The sequence below is a fragment of the Haemorhous mexicanus genome, chromosome 33 (assembly GCF_027477595.1).
Source record: "Haemorhous mexicanus isolate bHaeMex1 chromosome 33, bHaeMex1.pri, whole genome shotgun sequence".
NCBI classification, from domain to species: domain Eukaryota; kingdom Metazoa; phylum Chordata; class Aves; order Passeriformes; family Fringillidae; genus Haemorhous; species Haemorhous mexicanus.
The window spans coordinates 2,660,523-2,678,955 of record NC_082373.1 but is presented as its reverse complement, the minus strand read 5'-3'; the positions used below and the strand labels follow the sequence as shown (position 1 = coordinate 2,678,955).

Genomic DNA, 18,433 nt, shown 5'->3' with positions numbered 1-18,433 from the left:
CCAAATTCCCCGCGGTTGCCGTGGCAACCCCGCGGGCGCGGACGCTCCGCGTGTTCGGCCCCCCGCAGCTGTTTCCACTCGGGGCCGCCCTAACTGGAAAAACCTGCGGGTCTCCAGGCGCTTCCCGGCCTCCAGGGGCCGCGGCTGCTCCCGGCTCCCTTTCATCTGCCCCATTTATCAGCCTCATCCTCTTTTTTTGTTTTGTTTTTTTTTTTCTTTACGCGGGATGAAACGAGGATTATTTTTGTCCTCTGGAACAAAGAAAAGGAGCGTGGCAAGAAAATCTCAAAACAAAGCGAAACAAAACCCTCTGAGAGCACCAAAGGCTTCCCCAGCACTGCCAAGGCCACCCTGACCATGTCCCCAAGTGCCACCTCCGCTCTGCAATCCCCCGGGGATGGGAACCCCACCCCTGCCCTGGGCTGGAGGGTCCTGCTCGGGAGGAATTTTCCCAAGGTCCAACCTAAACCCCTGGCACCACTCGAGGCTGTTTCCTGCTCTCCTGTCCCTTGTCCCCTGGGAGGAGATTCCCCAAAACCCCCCCAGAATCCTCCCGGGGGTGATGGATGTGAGGGCGTGGGGGGGACCAGGAGGGGACGTGTCCAGAGGGGCCAGGAACTGGTGGGAACTGGGAATTCAACTCTCCCATCCGGTGACTTCTCCCTGAGTCAAGTGAGCTGGGCTTGGCTCAGTTTGTGGTTTTTTCTTTAAGGCTTGAAATTTTCCCCGATGTGTCAAAAGCAGCACCAGAAAAACCCCCAGCGAGCTGGAGGAGTTATTGAAACCACTTTGGTGCCTCGTGACCTTTCCAGGAGAAGTTTGGATGAATATCTTCCCAAAAAAAACAGTCACTGAAAGAACAAATTGAAATGTTTGAGGGAAAAGCCGCAAACCCTCCAAAAGTGGGGACAAAAGCCCCTTGGGGTGTGGGGCTGCTCCTTCCTGTGCTTCAAAGCTCATTGTGTTCCTCCCTTCACTCCAGGATCCCAAACCTCCCCTCCCCTGGCCAGAACCCTTCTCCGGGCGAAATTCAATTCAATTTTATTTTCTTTTAAAAGGAAAACAATAAAAAAAAAAAAAAAAAGAGAAGAATTAATTAAGGAATAAAGGCCAGGCACAGGCCGAGCCTCAGCTGGGGCCGGTGGCAGCTCCCCAGCCCTCGTTAGGGCGGAGGGCTCCGGATCCGGCCCCAATCCCGTCCTCCCAGGGCATTCCCAGAGAGGTCCTGCCTTCCCTTCTTCTTCCTGCTCCCCTTCCTCTTCCATTTCCTGCTCCTCTTCCTTTTCCCTTCCTCTTCCACCTGGGAGCTGCTGGGTTTACTCGACAGGAGTTTGGTGATGGATGAGGGTGATGAGGGAGATGAAGGTGATGGAAGGAAGGATGGAAGGAAGGATGGAAGGATGGAAGGATGGAAGGAAGGATGGATGGATGGATGGATGGATGGATGGATGGATGGATGGATGGATGGATGGACGGACCGACGGACGGACGGATGGATGGATGGATGGATGGATGGATGGATGGACGGACGGACGGACGGCCTGGCGGATGGACAAATGGACACAAACTCAAGCGTATTTTGACTGAAAGCTTTCCTCAAGAGCCCTACGGATGCCAATCTCCCTTTGGTTGCTCCTTCCTTCGGATTTTGGGAGTTCCTGACCCACTCCTTGCAACCCCTGTGGCTCCACATCCCCACCTGGCTCCCTCACAGGTGAAAGTCTCTTCCTCCACCCCAAACAAGGCGATATTTCTTTGTGGGGTCAACTGGATTCAAAAATCACGTAAAAACCCCCCAAAGCCACGGCCGAGCTCCATGGCTGGGGCTCCCTTGGCACCGAGAACGTCCCTGACATCCGGGCGGCAGCCGGAGCATCTGTGCCGGAGGGCTCGGGCTGGCGGTGGGGAGGGAGAGAGGAAATCTGGAACCCATAAGCTCCAGAGCCGCTGGCGTTCCCCTGCATTGGTCTGCGCCTGGTCCGCCCCCGCCCCGCTCGCCCTATCAGCAGGAGCCGCTCCCGAAGCCATCCCGGCGCCCTCCTCTCCTGGCCCAAAGGAAAAGCCAAGGAGCTCCTTGGAGGGCTCTGCGGGGCTCGGGGCGCCCGGGGAGCCCCAGGGCGAATGCTCGGGGCCGCGCCTCGGGAGCCACCGCCGGCTCCTCCGCAGCCCAGGGAGCCGAGGAGATGAAGGAGGAAAACCTTTCCCCGGAGTCCCCCGAGGGCAGCGCGGCCACCAGCGAGGACGAGGCCGAGCGGCTGCCCAGGAAGAGCGGCCGCAAGCGCGGGCAGGGCCCCGGCGGAGCCCCCTCGCCGCAGGGCAAGCGCAGCCGGCGCAGCCCGGCCCCGCAGCCCCCCGAGGACGCCCACGCCCAGCGCGTCATCGCCAACGTGCGGGAGCGCCAGCGCACCCAGTCCCTCAACGACGCCTTCGCCGAGCTGCGCAAGATCATCCCCACGCTGCCCTCGGACAAGCTCAGCAAGATCCAGACGCTCAAGTTGGCCGCTCGCTACATCGACTTCCTGTGCCAGGTGCTGCAGAGCGACGAGCTGGACCACAAGGTCGCCGCCAGCTGCAACTTCCTGGCCCACGAGAGGCTCAGCTACGCCTTCTCCGTGTGGAGGATGGAGGGCGCCTGGTCCATGTCGGCGTCCCACTGAGCCGGGTACGTGTGGCCGTGTCACCGCCATGTCCCCGCCGAGTCCCCGCGGCCTCCAGGCGTGTCCCAGTTGGATCCCACTGGGAATCGCGGCCGCCCCTCCTGGCGCTCTGGGGACGAGGGGTTTGTCCCACCAGACCCCAGAGCGGGAGGAGGTGGCGGTTCCCGAGCTGCTCTGGAGCGGCTGGTCCCACTCAACAGGGGTGGGAAAGGTTCAAAAAGGGGTTTTAAAAGTCTGATTTATTCCCAAACCACGTCCTGGCCTTGCTGGGGCTGCCGAGGTGTCAAACCCGCCCTGCCCTGGGGTGGCCTCGTGTCCTGCAGCCTGCCTGGCTTCCCCTCGCTCCTCTCCCAGAGCACTGCAGACAGGATGGGATCCACGGGAATCCTGCACTGCCTGGGGAAATCTGCTGGACTCAGCTCAGGATGCTGAGAGGGGAACAATCCAGAATTTGGAGTTTTAGGGCTGGGAGGAATCGGGAATGGGAGGAGCGGGGTCAACGAGGCGCCAACACTTCCCGCAGAGCAGGAGCAGAAAGTTCCAGAGGACATTCCCAAGCCAGGAGCTCCGGGGATGCCTCATGGGACCCTGGCTCCCGAGAGGCCCCGCTGTCCCCAGCCGGGACCGGGCTCCTCCTGCCTCTCCTCGGGCACCAAACAGCCCCGAATTCGAGGCTAAGGAAGGTGCCAGGGCTGGCTCAGGGTGCCGAGCATCTCCCAGGGCATTTCCTTTCAGGATGGGCCACCTTGAAGCTCCCTTTCCCAGCCAGATCCCTCCCAGCCAGCAGGAAATCTGACACTTTGCTGAATTCATGTATAAGTATCAATTTTTGGGGGCAGACCCTGTTTTTTCAGACATTAAATCCTGTCCTTGTCTGGTCACCTCTCCTCGGGGCTGGCCAGAGGAGGAGTGGGCGGCCCCTTGTCCTCACTTTGGGATGCCCAAAACCCGCCAGGACCAGTCGGGATGCTGAGCCCCCCGTGCCCCCCGGACCCCTCACCCTCTCCTGGGCACCCCGTTCTGGGTTTGGCACTTTGGGGTTGGATTCTCCAGTTTTGGGGGTCCTGTGGGGCTCTCCCCAGAGACAGGGAAGCTGCTCGGCACGGCCTCATCCCGAATTTTACGAAGCCTGGCTAAAATCCCTTTGCCCCGGGGAGGCGGGGGAGGCTGAGCCCCCTCCCCAGCACCCCCAGACCCATTTTGGCTCCCTGGGTGTGCGGAACCCGACGCGGCTCCGGGGCCGGCACTGGCTCCCAGAGCTGTTTATTTCAGCCGAGCTCTTGGCAGGACTGAGGGATAAACAGAGGGATTAAAGACCCTTCGGTCACTTTGGAGAGCTCCCGTGAGCGCAGCGGGATCATCGATCCCCTCAAAATCCACCCCGAGCGGCTCCGCGCCTGCATCCTCCAGCTGGGGAGGGAATCGCCCTCCCCGGACGAACCTGCGGACCCCCACCGGGGGTCCTGGTGAACAATCCCGGCCGGGCAGGGAGGGAGAGGGAGGGGGATTCTCCCGGCAGAGCCCCAGAACCGGGGAAGAGCCGCGGGAGAAGCGGTGCCGGGCTGGGGAGGCTGTGAACGAGCCCGGGGTTGGGGTTTCCTAATGGAAAGCAGCCCCTGGATGGTGGAACTCGGCCTATAAAATATCAAAGGGCCTGGAAAAGCTGGATGTGCCCTCGTTAACCAGGAGACATCAGCCGGGGAAAAAGAGGGATGGAGCCCTCAGGCAACAGAAATCACGTTTGAAGTTCCCCCAGCTCGGCTTTTCCCGGCAGAGTCTTGAGCACATTAAAATGGTTTCTTTCCCTGCTGGAGGAGAAAATGAGGCTGGAAGCTGGAGCTGCCGGGGGGAGAGGCTGCGGGCTGATGTTCCTCGCCCTTCATTTGTCTCCCTGGATTTATCGCCTCTCTCGCGTTGCCCTCACTTAATTGTCTCTCCTGAAAGACCTTGGATAAATCTTCCCTTTGGGGACCGTTGCTCTCGCCTGGAATCGGCTTTGTCTGGCGGCTGCTTCATTTGCTTTTATTTATAAACACCTCTCGCTGCTCCGGGGCACGGGGGGAGCTCGGGAACAGCTCCCATCCCTGTTCCCTATTCGCTGTTATTTCCCTGCTCAGGAAATCCATCTCGAGCTGCTTTAAAATCCCCCGGCAGGAGAGCAGGGATCCCTTCCCGCCCCAAATCAGCCCCTTAAATGCGGATCCAGCCCCTGGTTAGAGTGCTCAGGGTGGTCCGGGACCCCCAGGTGGGGCTGGGTTCTCGGGAGAGGCGAGGAGCGGCCGAAATCCCAGGAAATCTGGTCCTGGAGGTTTGGTGCTCCTGGAACAGAGCAGGTTTGGAGGCCGGAGCGTTCCCCAAAATCTGCTTTTCCCGGAGCTGTGATTGCACTCGGGGGGGAAGGGGAGGTGTTGGAGGGGCAGGAGGAGCCGTCCTGGGGAGGGATGTGGGACATCCCCCAAATCCCCCGAATTGTCACGGGCACGACCAGAGCTGCTGGCTTCGTTTTTCCAGCAAAAACCTCCACGTTTTCATTAAAAACAGAGCAAACCACCCGGGGGACGGAGCTGCTCTCCACGGCAGGGTCCCCGCACTGCTGAGGATTAGTTAAAATTAATCCAGACATAAAATCACGGATCCAGCCCTGGGGAATGAGGAAATATCTCCGGGTTTATGGCCCTTGCAAGGAGCTCGCTGGAGCTGCCTGGGCCCCGGGAATGCCTCTGGAACGAGCCCGTTTTTCATCCCGGCTGTCAGGGAAGGCTCCGGGCAGCGGAGGGGGAGCGGCGGGACCGGGGCGCGGCCTCAGCTCCCGTTCCTGGGGTGGGCGAAGCCGGGGACACCCCGGGAGGGCGAGGGGGGAGCTCCGTGAGCTTCTCCATCCCAAATCCTGCAGGGCCGGGCTCCTCCCGAGGCTCCCGCGGCCCTCGGGCAGCCCTGGAATCCCCCCGCCAGGGTTTTTCGGTGTTAAACCTTGTCCGACCCTCTGGAGGATTCCAAAGTCCCCCCGGAGCGCGATTTTTGGGATCAGACCTCGCCGGGCTCGGGGAGCTGATCCATTTTCCCATGGGCTGGGTTGAGATGATCCTGCCCGGCCACGACTCCGGAATTTTGGCTGCCCGTGGCCCGGGAGCCCCGGGATGTGCCCATCACCCATCCCAAGGGCGCGCACAGCGGCCTTTGGGGGATTTTCCCCTCTGTCCCCACCCCCGGCTCGACCTCAGCCCATCCCGGGGGAGAATTCCTGGAGGATTTGATTTCTGCCTCCCCGGGCTCCTCTGCAGAGAGGGGAAGCTCTCGGGGAGGAGGAAACAGCCGGAGACAAAGCGGGAAGGGATGGAATCCGGCTGGAATGAACCTCGGGATGGATCCCTGGAGCCGATTCCTGCTCCATCCTCCCGCCTGGCTCCGGTGCCACCAGCCCTGCCCGGCCTCGGCTCCCCGAGACGGACCTGGGGAAGAGCCGGGATTCGGGATTCGGGGTTCGGGGTTCGGGGTTCGGGGTTCGGGTGGGTTTAACGCCCAGCCTCAGGTGTGGGGGCGTTCCCAGCACATCCCTGGCAGCTCCGGGGAAATCCGGGAATGCCGAGCTCCGGAGGCAGCGCTGAGGGTGAGGGCGGCTCTGCCCCCGCCGGCTCCAGGGGATGCATTTGTAGGATTTTGGGGAGCCCAGCGCGAACTGACCCCGCTGTCTCCAGGGCATGGATTTGTAGGATTTTGGGGAGCCAGCCCTGCCTGACCCCGCCATGGATTTGTAGGATTTTGGGGAGCCCAGCCCAGCCTGACCCCGCCATGGATTTGTAGATTTTGGGGAGCCAGCCCAGCCTGACCCCGCTGTCTCCCCCCAGGGCATGGATTTGTAGGATTTTGGGGAGCCAGCCCAGCCTGACCCCGCTGTCTCCCCCCAGGGCATGGATTTGTAGGATTTTGGGGAGCCCAGCCCAGCCTGACCCCGCTGTCTCCCCCCAGGTCTCCGCCCCAATGGAAGCAGCTCCAGCACCCCAAACCCCGCAGGATCTCCCTGGAGAGAGGAGGGAAGGACCCCAAACCGCCAGGGAGCCCAAAGCCTTCGGGGCTGAGCCCGAGGTGGCCGCAGGAGCGGGCTGCGGTCGGTTCAGGCGCTGCTGGAGGCGCTCGGGGCTGGGGTTTACTGTGGGTGGGCTCGCAGGTGAGGAGCCGCCCCCAGACCCCACGAGCCCTTCCCAGAGCTGCCTCGGGCAGGGAAATTCCTCCAGGATGAGGGAAGAGGAAGGGCTGGAGCCCCCCAAGGACCTCGGGGGTCCCCCTGCTCCCATCCCGCTCCGAAGGCTCCGCGCCAGGATGATCCCATGGACTGTGATCCCATGGACTGTGCTCCCATGGATTGTGATCCCATGGACTGTGCTCCCACAAATTGTGTTCCCATGGATTGTGCTCCCATGGATTGTGATCCCACAAATTGTTTTCCCATGGACTGTGATCCCATGGACTGTGCTCCCATGGATTGTGATCCCATGGACTGTGACCCCATGGACTGTGATCCCACAAATTGTGTTCCCATGGATTGTGCTCCCATGGATTGTGATCCCACAAATTGTTTTCCCATGGACTGTGATCCCATGGACTGTGATCCCATGGACTGTGATCCCATGGATGAGGATTCGGGGGGATTTGGGGGCTGCTGGCCCCTCCAGGCCCCCCTGCCCTGCAGATGGGGCCCCACCAAGGCCCCACTGGAAGCTCCCAATTCCTCGGGATTTCTCGGGAATCGAGGCTGGAGATGGAGCCGCCGGGAATTTGGGGGTTTTGGGGCCATTTCAGGAACTCTGAGCGGGTTTGGGATTTTTGGGGGGTGTGGAGAGGGGACGATGGAGGTGTTGGGGTGCCCAGAGCACCCCCAATAAAGCCCAGGGGGAATTTTCCAGGGCTCAATCCTTGTTTTCCCTAGGGATTGGCGCTGCTGGGTCTCCCCCGCACCTCCCTCGGCTTTTATTGGAATCAGGAAAAAAAAAAAATCAGAATTTTTTGCCTGTTACAGCAGAAAAAGAGGGGAAAATCCCCTCCAGGGAGGCTGCCACAGGCTTGAGCCCCAGATATTCCATGGGAGAGGAATTCCAGTTGGGAGCAGATTTGGGGCACCCAGAGAATCCACGGAGGGGCCACTGGAAGGCCCAGAGTGACTTTTCCTACGCAATTCCCGATTTTTATGTGCAGTGGGAGTGGATTCCCTGCGCTGGAGAGTCAACTGCAGCCTTCCAAAAAATCTGGAGGTGCTTGGAAAAGTCAAAATTCCTCTAAAAACGGGGCTGCCGTGGCTCCGCTCGGCGCCTCACGGGAAGGACTTCACAGCTGAGAAACAAAATCAGCTTCAGGAGTAAAAACCTTCTTTCAAAAAACAATAAATTGTGCTTGAAAAATAAAGGGCAAAAACTTTTCTGTGGAGTGAGACTCCGGCTTCCAACCAATTTTTTTTTTAAAGGTGAAATATATTTTTTAAAAAATATTTTCAAGTATTTAGGTGCGTCTTGTTTGTTTTTAAAAAAAATCCTTGCATTTTAAATGAGCAAAAAAACTTTAAAATGAGCCAAAAGCCCTTAAAATGAGCCAAACATCATCCTAAGGACCCTTCTGACCCTTTTTGGGGGGAAAGCCCCCAAAAATCTGTGCATGGTGGATTCCTCCGGGTAAATTCCAGCAGGATGGAGCTTGGGAGGTCCCTCCACACCCCCGGGACCCCCCTGGGACCCCCTCGGGACCCCCCTGGGACCCCCTCGGGACCCCCACCCTGAGCCACACCAAGGTTTCAATTCCTTTTTTTTCCTTTTAAAGTTTGTTTTTGTTTTTTGTTTTGTTTTTATACAAAATCTCCCACGGCCGGAGCTGCCCCACGCCCAGCTCAGCCACGGCTGGGTCCCCTCTGTCCCCAGGGCTGTCCCCAGGGCTGTCCCCTCTGTCCCCAGGGCTGTGTCCCCTCTGTTCCCAGGGCTCTGTCCCCTCTCTGTCCCCAGAGTTGTCCCTGCTGTCCTCAGGGCTGTCCCCTCTGTCCCCAGGGCTGTCCCCTCTCTGTCCCCAGGGCTGTGTCCCCTCTGTCCCCAGGGCTGTGTCCCCTCTGTCCCCAGGGCTCTGTCCCCTCTGTACCCAGGGCTGTCCCCTCTCTGTCCCCAGGGCTGTCCCCTCTGTCCCCAGGGCTCTGTCCCCTCTGTACCCAGGGCTGTCCCCTCTGTCCCCAGGGCTGTCCCCTCTGTCCCCAGAGCCCCGGGACAGGGCCTGCTCCTGGTGGGACCCCTCGGGGTGCAGGGAAGGCTTTTGGGGAAAAGGGAAATGGGGGTGGAAGGCTCGGGTTGGAAGCTCTGGATCCACCCCTGTCACCTCAGGACAGGGACAGGGACAGGGACAGGGATGGGGACAGGAACAGGACAGGGACAGGGACAGGGCAGGGACAGGACAGGGACAGGGACAGGACAGGGACAGGGCAGGGACAGGACCGAGGGGCTTTGGGCATCCCTGGGGGATCCCCAGTGGGAACTGGGGAGCCTGGGCTGGGGAGGGGCTCAGGGGCTGGACCCACAGCCAGGCAGGGCCTCGGGGGGCTGGAGGGGGCTCGGCAGGAGGGGCAGGGTCCCAAAATTCCCCCGGGAAGAGGAGCCAGGCTGACATCAGGGCTGGCAGGGTCCATAGTGCAAACTGGGCAGGAGGGACCCCCGGGCACTGCCCACGCCCCGACCCCGCTCTGCCCTCGCTGGGGAGGCTCCAGACATTCCTTGGGGGGCTCCAGACATTCCTTGGGGGGCTCCAGACATTCCTTGGGGGGCTCCAAATCTTCCTTGGGAGACTCCACATCTTCCTTGGGATGCCCCAAACCTTCCCCAGAAGGCTCCAAACTTTCCTTGGGGAGCTCCAAATCTTCTTTGGGGGGCTCCATATCTTCCTTGGGGTGTCCCCAAACCTTCCTTGGGGTGCCCCAAACCTTCCTGGGGTGCCCCAGACCTTCCTGGGGAGCTCCAAATCTTCTTTGGGGTGCTCAGAACGTTCCTCGGGGTGTCCCCAAACCTTCCTGGGGTGCCCCAAACATTCCTGGGGTGCCCCAGACCTTCCTGGGGAGGCCCCCGAGCTCCCGGCCGGTCCCTGCCGCTCTGTCCCCGTGCCCAGCAGGGCGAGGGGAGCCAGGGAAGCTCTGGGGAGGGCACGGAGATCCCAGCCCACGGAGCAAACCCCGGGATGCTCCTCCCGGGCTCGGGAGCCGTGCCCAGGCTGGTCCCAGCGTCCATCCCAGCGTCCGGCACTCCCTGCTGGAGGGGCCCGGGCTCGGGGGTCAGCGCCGCAGGGCTGGGGGGTCTCACCCCCTCGAGGGGTCCCAAAGCTGGGGGGGCCCTGGGCACGGTCCAGGCCCGGGGCTCTCCGTGGTCCCGTCCCGTTGGAGGTGGGAATGTCCCTTCCAGGAGTCCAGGCCTGCCCAGGGCCTCGGGAGCGGGGGGACAAAGGGATCGGGACCTCCGGGGGCTGCGGCCGCGCCGGGGACTGTCCCCAGTGTCACTGGCTCATGGGCTCCTCCTGCTCCATGGGCTCCTCCTGCGCCCTGCAGGGAACCGGGCACGTCAGGGCCACATCCCGCTCCTGCGGGGACACTGACACAGGGAGGGGACAGCAGGGGACAGCAGGGGACAGCAGGGGACCCTCCGGCAGGGCTGACAGCCCCCACCCCCAGGCAGGAGGGTCTCCTTGGGTTTCCCTTTGGGATGGGCCCAGCACAGGGTTCAGGGAGGGTTTGGTTGGGTTTTCCTTTGGGATGGGCCCAGCACGGGGCTCAGGGAGGGTTTGGTTGGGTTTTCCTTTGGGAAGGGCCCAGCACGGGGTTCAGGGAGGGTTTGGTTGGGTTTTCCTTTGGGATGGGCCCAGCACGGGGTTCCCAGCAGGGTTTGGTTGGGTTTTCCTTTGGGGTGGGCCCAGCACGGGGTTCAGGGAGGGTTTGGTTGGGTTTTCCTTTGGGATGGGCCCAGCACGGGGTTCCCAGCAGGGTTTGGTTGGGTTTTCCTTTGGGATGGGCCCAGCACGGGGCTCAGGGAGGGTTTGGTTGGGTTTTCCTTTGGGGTGAGCCCAGCACGGGGTTCAGGGAGGGTTTGGTTGGGTTTTCCTTTGGGGTGGGCCCAGCACGGGGTTCAGGGAGGGTTTGGTTGGGTTTTCCTTTGGGATGGGCCCAGCACGGGGTTCCCAGCAGGGTTTGGTTGGGTTTTCCTTTGGGATGAGCCCAGCACGGGGTTCAGGGAGGGTTTGGTTGGGTTTTCCTTTGGGATGGGCCCAGCACGGGGTTCAGGGAGGGTTTGGTTGGGTTTTCCTTTGGGATGAGCCCAGCACGGGGCTCCCAGCAGGGTTTGGTTGGGTTTTCCTTTGGGGTGAGCCCAGCACGGGGTTCCCAGCAGGGTTTGGTTGGGTTTTCCTTTGGGATGGGCCCAGCACGGGGTTCCCAGCAGGGTTTGGTTGGGTTTTCCTTTGGGGTGAGCCCAGCACGGGGTTCAGGGAGGGTTTGGTTGGGTTTTCCTTTGGGATGAGCCCAGCACGGGGTTCAGGGAGGGTTTGGTTGGGTTTTCCTTTGGGATGAGCCCAGCACGGGGTTCCCAGCAGGGTTTGGTTGGGTTTTCCTTTGGGAAGGGCCCAGCACGGGGTTCAGGGAGGGTTTGGTTGGGTTTTCCTTTGGGGTGAGCCCAGCACGGGGTTCCCAGCAGGGTTTGGTTGGGTTTTCCTTTGGGAAGGGCCCAGCACGGGGTTCAGGGAGGGTTTGGTTGGGTTTTCCTTTGGGATGGGCCCAGCACGGGGTTCAGGGAGGGTTTGGTTGGGTTTCCCTTTGGGATGGGCCCAGCACGGGGTTCCCAGCAGGGTTTGGTTGGGTTTTCCTTTGGGATGGGCCCAGCACGGGGTTCCCAGCAGGGTTTGGTTGGGTTTTCCTTTGGGCTGAGCCCAGCACGGGGTTCCCAGGAGCCCAGGGCCTCAGCCAGGGTGGGGACACGGCCCTGCCCTGCTGCCACCCCCCTGGCACATGGCAATCCCGGGAATGTCACCTCTTCTCCACCATCACGGCCACCGAGAGGGAGGCCAGGGCCGTGACCGTCTCCACCTCGTCGGCCTCGTGGTGCTGAGCCTCGAGGAAGGAGCAGCCCAGCTTGGAGGCGAAGCGCTGCACGGCCACCCAGTATCGACCTGGGAGGGGACAGCGGCGCTGGGGACAGCGGGACGGGGATGGCCTGGGACAGGGACAGCCAGGGACAGCCCAGGACAGGGATGGCCTGGGACAGGGACAGCCTGGGACAGCCCAGGACAGAGATGGCCTGGGACAGGGACAGCCTGGGACAGGGATAGACCGGGACAGGGACAGCCAGGGACAGCCCAGGACAGAGACAGCCAGGGACAGGGATAGTCTGGGACAGGGATAACCAGGGACAGGGATAGACCGGGACAGGGACAGCCAGGGACAGCCCAGGACAGAGACAGCCAGGGACAGGGATAGTCTGGGACAGGGATAACCAGGGACAGGGATAGACCGGGACAGGGACAGCCAGGGACAGCCCAGGACAGAGACAGCCAGGGACAGGGATAGTCTGGGACAGGGATAACCAGGGACAGGGATAGTATGGGACAGGGATAGACCAGAATAGGGATAACCAGGGACAGGGATAGACTGGGACAGGGATAGCCCGGGACAGGGACAGCCAGGGACAGGGATAGACCGGGACAGGGACAGCCCAGGGACAGGGATAACCCAGGGACAGCCCAGGACAGGGATGGCCTGGGACAGGGACAGCCTGGGACAGGGATAGACCGGGACAGGGATAGACCGGGACAGGGACAGCCCAGGGACAGGGATAACCCAGGGACAGCCCAGGACAGGGATGGCCTGGGACAGGGACAGCCTGGGACAGCCCAGGACAGGGATGGTCTGGGACAGGGACAGCCTGGGACAGCCCAGGACACGGATGGTCTGGGACAGGGACAGCCAGGGACAGCGGGACGGGGATGGCCTGGGACAGGGACAGCCAGGGACAGCTCAGGACAGGGATGGCCTGGGACAGGGACAGCCTGGGACAGCGGGACAGGGATGGCCTGGGACAGGGACAGCCTGGGACAGGGATAGACCGGGACAGGGACAGCCTGGGACAGCCAGGGACAGGGACAGCCAGGGACAGCCCAGGACAGAGATGGCCTGGGACAGGGACAGCCAGGGACAGGGATAGACCGGGACAGGGACAGCCAGGGACAGCCCAGGACAGAGACAGCCAGGGACAGGGATAGTCTGGGACAGGGATAGACCAGAATAGGGATAACCAGGGACAGGGATAGCCCGGGACAGGGATAGCCCGGGACAGGGACAGCCAGGGACAGGGATAGCCTGGGACAGGGATAACCAGGGACAGGGATAGCCCGGGACAGGGATAGCCCGGGACAGGGATAGCCAGGGACAGGGATAGCTTGGGACAGGGATAGTCCAGGACAGGGATAGACCAGAATAGGGATAGCCCGGGACAGGGACAGCCAGACACAGGGACAGCCTGGGACAGGGATAGACCGGGACAGGGACAGCCAGGGACAGCCCAGGACAGAGACAGCCAGGGACAGGGATAGTCTGGGACAGGGATAGACCAGAATAGGGATAACCAGGGACAGGGATAGACCGGGACAGGGATAGCCCGGGACAGGGACAGCCAGGGACAGGGATAGCCCGGGACAGCGATAACCCAGGACAGAGTGTCCCAGGCTAGGGGTGGCCCAGGTCTCCACTCACTCTGGACCTGGATCACGGCCTCCAGGGAGCGCACGGCGTTGGCGTTGGGCTTCTGCCTCAGGCTGTCCTCGGGGAGCGGCTCCGGCTGCGGGGACAGGGGGGACACGGGGGCACGTGGGTGGTGCTGGTGGCACTGGGGGACACGGGGGGTCAGCCGTGCCAGGCTGGGGTGGTGGCACGGGGTCAGTGCCAGTCTCACCTCGTGGCCCAGCAGGGCGGACACGCAGGCCTCGGACGCGTCGCAGATGGCCGTGAGGTCGTGTCCCCCCTCCAGGGCCAGCACCACGGCCCCCCCCGCCAGGCTCATCAGCTGCTTGGTCATGTAGCCAAAACCTGGGGGACACCAGCAATGTCACCTCCCCCTGCCCAAACCTGGGGGACACCTGGAATGTCACCTCCCCCTGCCCACACCTGGGGGACACCAGCAATGTCACCTCCCCCTGCCCAAACCTGGGGGACACCTGGAATGTCACCTCCCCCTGCCCAAACCCAACCCCAAAATCTCCCGTGGCTCCCCCAGGAGTGGCTGCCCCTTGCCAGGGGGACACCTGACCCCGAGGGGGGACACCAGACCCCAAGGGGGGACACCCTGACCCCGAGGGGGGACACCTGATCCCAAGGGGACACCCTGACCCCGAGGGGGGACACCCCGCCCCAAGGGGGGACACCAGACCCCAAGGGGGGACACCTGATCCCAAGGGGGACACCCCGCCCCGAGGGGGGACACCTGACCCGAGGGGGGACACCCTGATCCCAAGGGGGACACCTGACCCCAAGGGGGGACACCCTGACCCCGAGGGGGGACACCCTGATCCCAAGGGGGACACCTGACCCCAAGGGGGGACACCTGACCCCGAGGGGGGACACCTGACCCCGAGGGGGGACACCTGACCCCAAGGGGGGACACCTGACCCGAGGGGGGACACCCTGATCCCAAGGGGGGGACCTGACCCCAAGGGGGGACACCCCGCCCCGAGGGGGGACACCCCGCCCCGAGCCCCCTCCTTACACTTGGCAGAGACTTTGTAGCCCCCCAGGGGGGGCGGGTGGCCCTCGGCGGCGTCGAACCCGGCCGACACCAGCACCAGGTCGGGGCAGAACTCGTGGGCAATGGGCATCACCACGGTCCTGGGGAAGGGTGGGCAGGGGTCAGCCCCACATGGGGGGCAAAAGGGGATGGGGGGGGTCAGCCCCACACACAGGGGGGAAAGGGGATGGGGAGGGGTCAGCCCCACACACAGGGGGGAAAGGGGATGGGGGGGGGTCAGCCCCACACGGGGGGAAAGGGGATGGGGGGGGGTCAGCCCCACACGGGGGGCCAAAGGGGATGGGGAGGGGTCAGCCCCACACGGGGGAAAGGGGATGGGGGGGGGTCAGCCCCACACGGGGGAAAGGGGATGGGGAGGGGTCAGCCCCACACGGGGGGCCAAAGGGGATGGGGGGGGTCAGCCCCACCCAGAGCCGGGCACACGGGCATGGGGACAGTACCTGAAGGCAGCCAGGTACTCGGGGTCCCCCATGGGGGGGTCGAGCCCTCCAGCCCAGGCCACGTTGACGTTGAAGCCCTCGCCGGGGCCAGCGCCCACCTGGGAGGGAGCAAGGACAGGGTGAGGCTCGGGGGGAGCCAGGTGGGGGTCCCAGCCCCTGTTCTGTGCCATAGGAGGGTGTCTGGGGGTCCCAGCCCCTGTTCTGTGCCATAGGAGGGTGTCTGGGGGTCCCAACTCCCTCTCAGCATTTTGGGGGTCCTGGCCCCCCTGCCCAGCCCCACAGCAGGGTCAGGGCCTGTGGGGTTTTCCTGCCTCTCCATCAGTCTCCATCCCCGTGCTGGGCGGCCCAGGCAGGGTCGGGGGTGGGAAAGGAGCCCCCAGGGCACTGTCCCTGCTCAGCCCCCCTGTCCTGCTGTGTCCTGCTGTCCCCTCTGTCCCCTCTGTCCCTCCCACCTCGTCGGGGGCCCCGCTGCCCGGGAAGAAGTTGCCGTCGTCGTGGCGGTGCAGGGAGATGTAGAGAACCTCGGGGTCCCTGTAGAAGATCTGCTGGGTCCCGTTGCCGTGGTGAACGTCCTGCAGGGACAGCCAGAGAGGGTTCTGGCAGCTGCTGGGCGGCCCCAGAACCTCAGAGAGCCCACGGCAGGCGGGGCTGGGACCCCAGGCCAGGATCTGCTCCTGCTCCCCAGTCCTGAGCACAGGCAGGGTCCCAGCCACGTTCCCACAAGAGCTGGAGCAGGAACTGCCCCTGGGGACTTCCTGGGGACATCCTGGGGACAGGGGGGACTCACCCAGTCCACGATGAGGATCTTGCTGAGCTTCCCCTTCTGCTGCAGCTGCCTGGCAGCGATGGCCACCGAGTTAAAGAAGCAGAATCCCCTGAGAAGAGGGGTGGGAGTCACCTCGGGCCCCTCCCGAGCTCCCCCTGGGCAGGGGTGGCACCCAGGGGGGTTTGGGGGTGGCTTTGAGCCCTGGAGCTGCTTCTGGGGCTCCCCAGGTGCCTCGGGGGGGAGGGAGGGAGGGAGGGGGGGGCCTTACATGGCCGTGGAAGGATCCGCGTGGTGTCCGGGCGGCCGCACCACGGCAAAGCCGTTCTGGGGACAGAGCAGAGGCCAGGTCAGGGCTGCCAGCCCCAGGGGGACACACCCCACGTCCCCAGGGCCACACAGCCCTGGGACCCCCGGCTGTGGGGGGCACAGCCCTGGGACCCCCAGACATGGGGTGACACCACCCTGGGATCCCCGGCCATGGGGTGACATCACCTTGGGACCCCCAGTCATGGGGTGACATCACCTTGGGACCCCCAGCCATGGTGTTGACATCACCCTGGGACCCCCAGCCATGGGGTGACATCACCTTGGGACCCCCAGCCATGGGGTGACATCACCTTGGGACCCCCAGCCATGGGGTGACACCACTCAGGGACCCCCAGCCATGGGGTGACATCACTTTGGGACCCCCAGACATGGGGTGACACCACTCAGGGACCCCCAGCCATGGGGTGACATCACTTTGGGACCCCCAGACATGGGGTGACACCACTCAGGGACCCCCAGCCATGGGGTGACACCACCTTGGGACCCCCAGCCATGGGGTGACATCACCCTGGGACCCCCAGCCATGGGGTGACATCACTTTGGGACCCCCAGACATGGGGTGACACCACTCAGGGACCCCCAGACATGGGGTGACACCACCTTGGGACCCCCAGCCATGGGGTGACATCACTTTGGGACCCCCAGACATGGGGTGACACCACCCTGGGATCCCCAGCCATGGGGTGACACCACCCTGGGACACCCAGCCATGGGGTGACACCACCCTGGGACACCCAGCCATGGGGTGACACCACCCTGGGACCCCCAGCCTTGGGGACACCGCGCTGGGACCCCCCAGGCCAGCCCTACCTTCAGCTCCCTGGTGGCCACCTTGAAGGCCAGCTCGGTGACGCTGCCCGCCGCCCAGCGCGCGGCGTTGGACGAGTGCAGCTCGTTCCAGATGGTGTCACTGTCCACCTGCGGGGGGGACACGGGTCACAGGGGGACACAGCGCCCGGGGACAGCAGCCATGGCCTCACCCAGCCGGGGTCGGTGCCCTGTGCCATCCCAAGGTGACACTGGCCACCCCACGCTCTCCCCCCGGCCCAGCCCCCCGCTTTACCTGCTTTATCTCATTTTAGTGTTTAACCAAACATCAGCACCGCCTCAGAGCCAGAAAACTCAAAACTCTTCTTCTGCCGGGGGCCAGGTGTGAGCCCCCATGCCCGGGGGGGCAGGGGCAGCCCCGGGAACAGAGCAGGGAAGGGAGGCAGAGCAGGGAAAGCAGAGCTGGGCCCAGCACGGCGGGCAAGGAGAGGAGCAGAACCAGAAGAGGCAGCAGGAAGGCACCGAGGGAGCCCCTTCCTGAAAGAGAGAGACAGGACAGGGACAGGGACAGGGACAGGGACAGGGACAGGGACAGGGACAGGGACAGGGACAGGGACAGGGACAGGGACAGGAGGAGAGGAGGAGCAGTGAATGCAGAGAAACCAGGAGGGAAAGCTGGGAATGGAGAGGGTGCTGCTGTCCCTGTGTCATGCTGCCCTCCCTCAGTGGGGACCCCCTCCTGCCAGCCCCTCGGGGGGCTCTGATCCAGGATCCCCTTGCAGAGTGGGATGCTCAGACACCCCCAAGGACCCTGAGCTGCTCTGATCCAGCACTTCCAACAAACACCCCCACCCAGGCTGCCCAGAGGCTTCGGGAGCTGCCCCGAGATCCTGAGGGGCCAAAAGGGAACAGCCCAGCCCAAAGGGCAGAGCAGGGACCCCAAAACCCAGAGCAGGATTCAGCAGTGACCCCAAACCCAGCTCAGGGGTGGAGCAGGAACCCCAAAACCCAGAGCAGGGATTCAGCAGTGGCCCCAAAACCGGCTCAGGGGTGGAGCAGTGGCCCCAAAACCCAGAGCAGGATTCAGCAGTGACCCCAAAACCCAGAGCAGGGATTCAGCAGTGACCCCAAAACCGGCTCAGGGGTGGAGCAGTGACCCCAAAACCCAGAGCAGGGATTCAGCAGTGACCCCAAAACCCAGAGCAGGGATTCAGCAGTGACCCCAAAACCCGGCTCAGGGGTGGAACAGTGACCCCAAAACCCGGCTCAGGGGTGGAACACTCACCCCCACCCCTCCGCAGGGCAGCATCACAAACGTCCTCTGGGACAGGATCCCTGTGGAGAGAGGGGCCAGCGGGGACTCAGGCTGGGCAAGCAGGACCAGGGTGGGGCCAGGCTGTGCCCAGCACCCCGGGAGCTGCTGGGAGCCCTCCCCAGGCCCGGGACCGGGTGCCAGGGTGGGGACCCACCTGGCCAGGGCTGGGACCCACCTGCCAGCTTGCCGTTGTCCAGTTTGAGGCGGTTGAGGGGGTTGGTGCCGTAGAGCAGCACGTGGCGCTCGCTGTGCACGCACTGCAGCTCCTCCAGGGTGGCCTTGCGGCCCCGCAGGCACTGGGGGACACGGCTGTCACCGCGGGGACACCGGGGGGACACCAGGGGATCCCCCCGCCCCGTCCTGCT

General features: G+C 63.4%; 2 protein-coding genes across 15 annotated transcripts in view; one reads left to right on the top strand and one right to left on the bottom strand.

The window, feature by feature from the left end:
• The first annotated feature begins 5 nt into the window (after positions 1-5).
• On the top strand, positions 6-7,038 carry LOC132340808 (twist-related protein 2-like). The gene is made up of 2 exons (XM_059871925.1): positions 6-2,662; positions 6,624-7,038. Exon 1 carries the CDS (start codon positions 2,184-2,186, stop codon positions 2,655-2,657), a length of 474 nt encoding a protein of 157 aa, XP_059727908.1. The 5' UTR covers positions 6-2,183; the 3' UTR covers positions 2,658-2,662; positions 6,624-7,038.
• Positions 7,039-8,186: 1,148 nt separating this feature from the next.
• The window catches only part of HDAC7 (histone deacetylase 7), a 71,081-nt gene continuing 60,834 nt past the window's right edge, over positions 8,187-18,433 (bottom strand). For 5 of the 14 annotated variants that reach the window (XM_059871823.1, XM_059871826.1, XM_059871824.1 and 2 more), the window contains 12 exons: positions 18,244-18,364; positions 18,039-18,088; positions 16,796-16,903; positions 15,927-15,982; positions 15,680-15,767; positions 15,345-15,464; positions 14,893-14,990; positions 14,414-14,532; positions 13,604-13,737; positions 13,405-13,489; positions 11,687-11,825; positions 8,187-10,209 (listed from right to left, as the gene is read on the bottom strand). In XM_059871823.1, coding sequence (XP_059727806.1) covers positions 10,164-10,209; positions 11,687-11,825; positions 13,405-13,489; positions 13,604-13,737; positions 14,414-14,532; positions 14,893-14,990; positions 15,345-15,464; positions 15,680-15,767; positions 15,927-15,982; positions 16,796-16,903; positions 18,039-18,088; positions 18,244-18,364 — 1,164 coding nt within the window. In that variant the 3' untranslated portion in view covers positions 8,187-10,163. The remainder of the gene's footprint in view (positions 10,210-11,686; positions 11,826-13,404; positions 13,490-13,603; positions 13,738-14,413; positions 14,533-14,892; positions 14,991-15,344; positions 15,465-15,679; positions 15,768-15,926; positions 15,983-16,795; positions 16,904-18,038; positions 18,089-18,243; positions 18,365-18,433) is intronic. The other 9 variants (XR_009490005.1, XR_009490003.1, XR_009490004.1 and 6 more) reach the window with 9 other exon arrangements.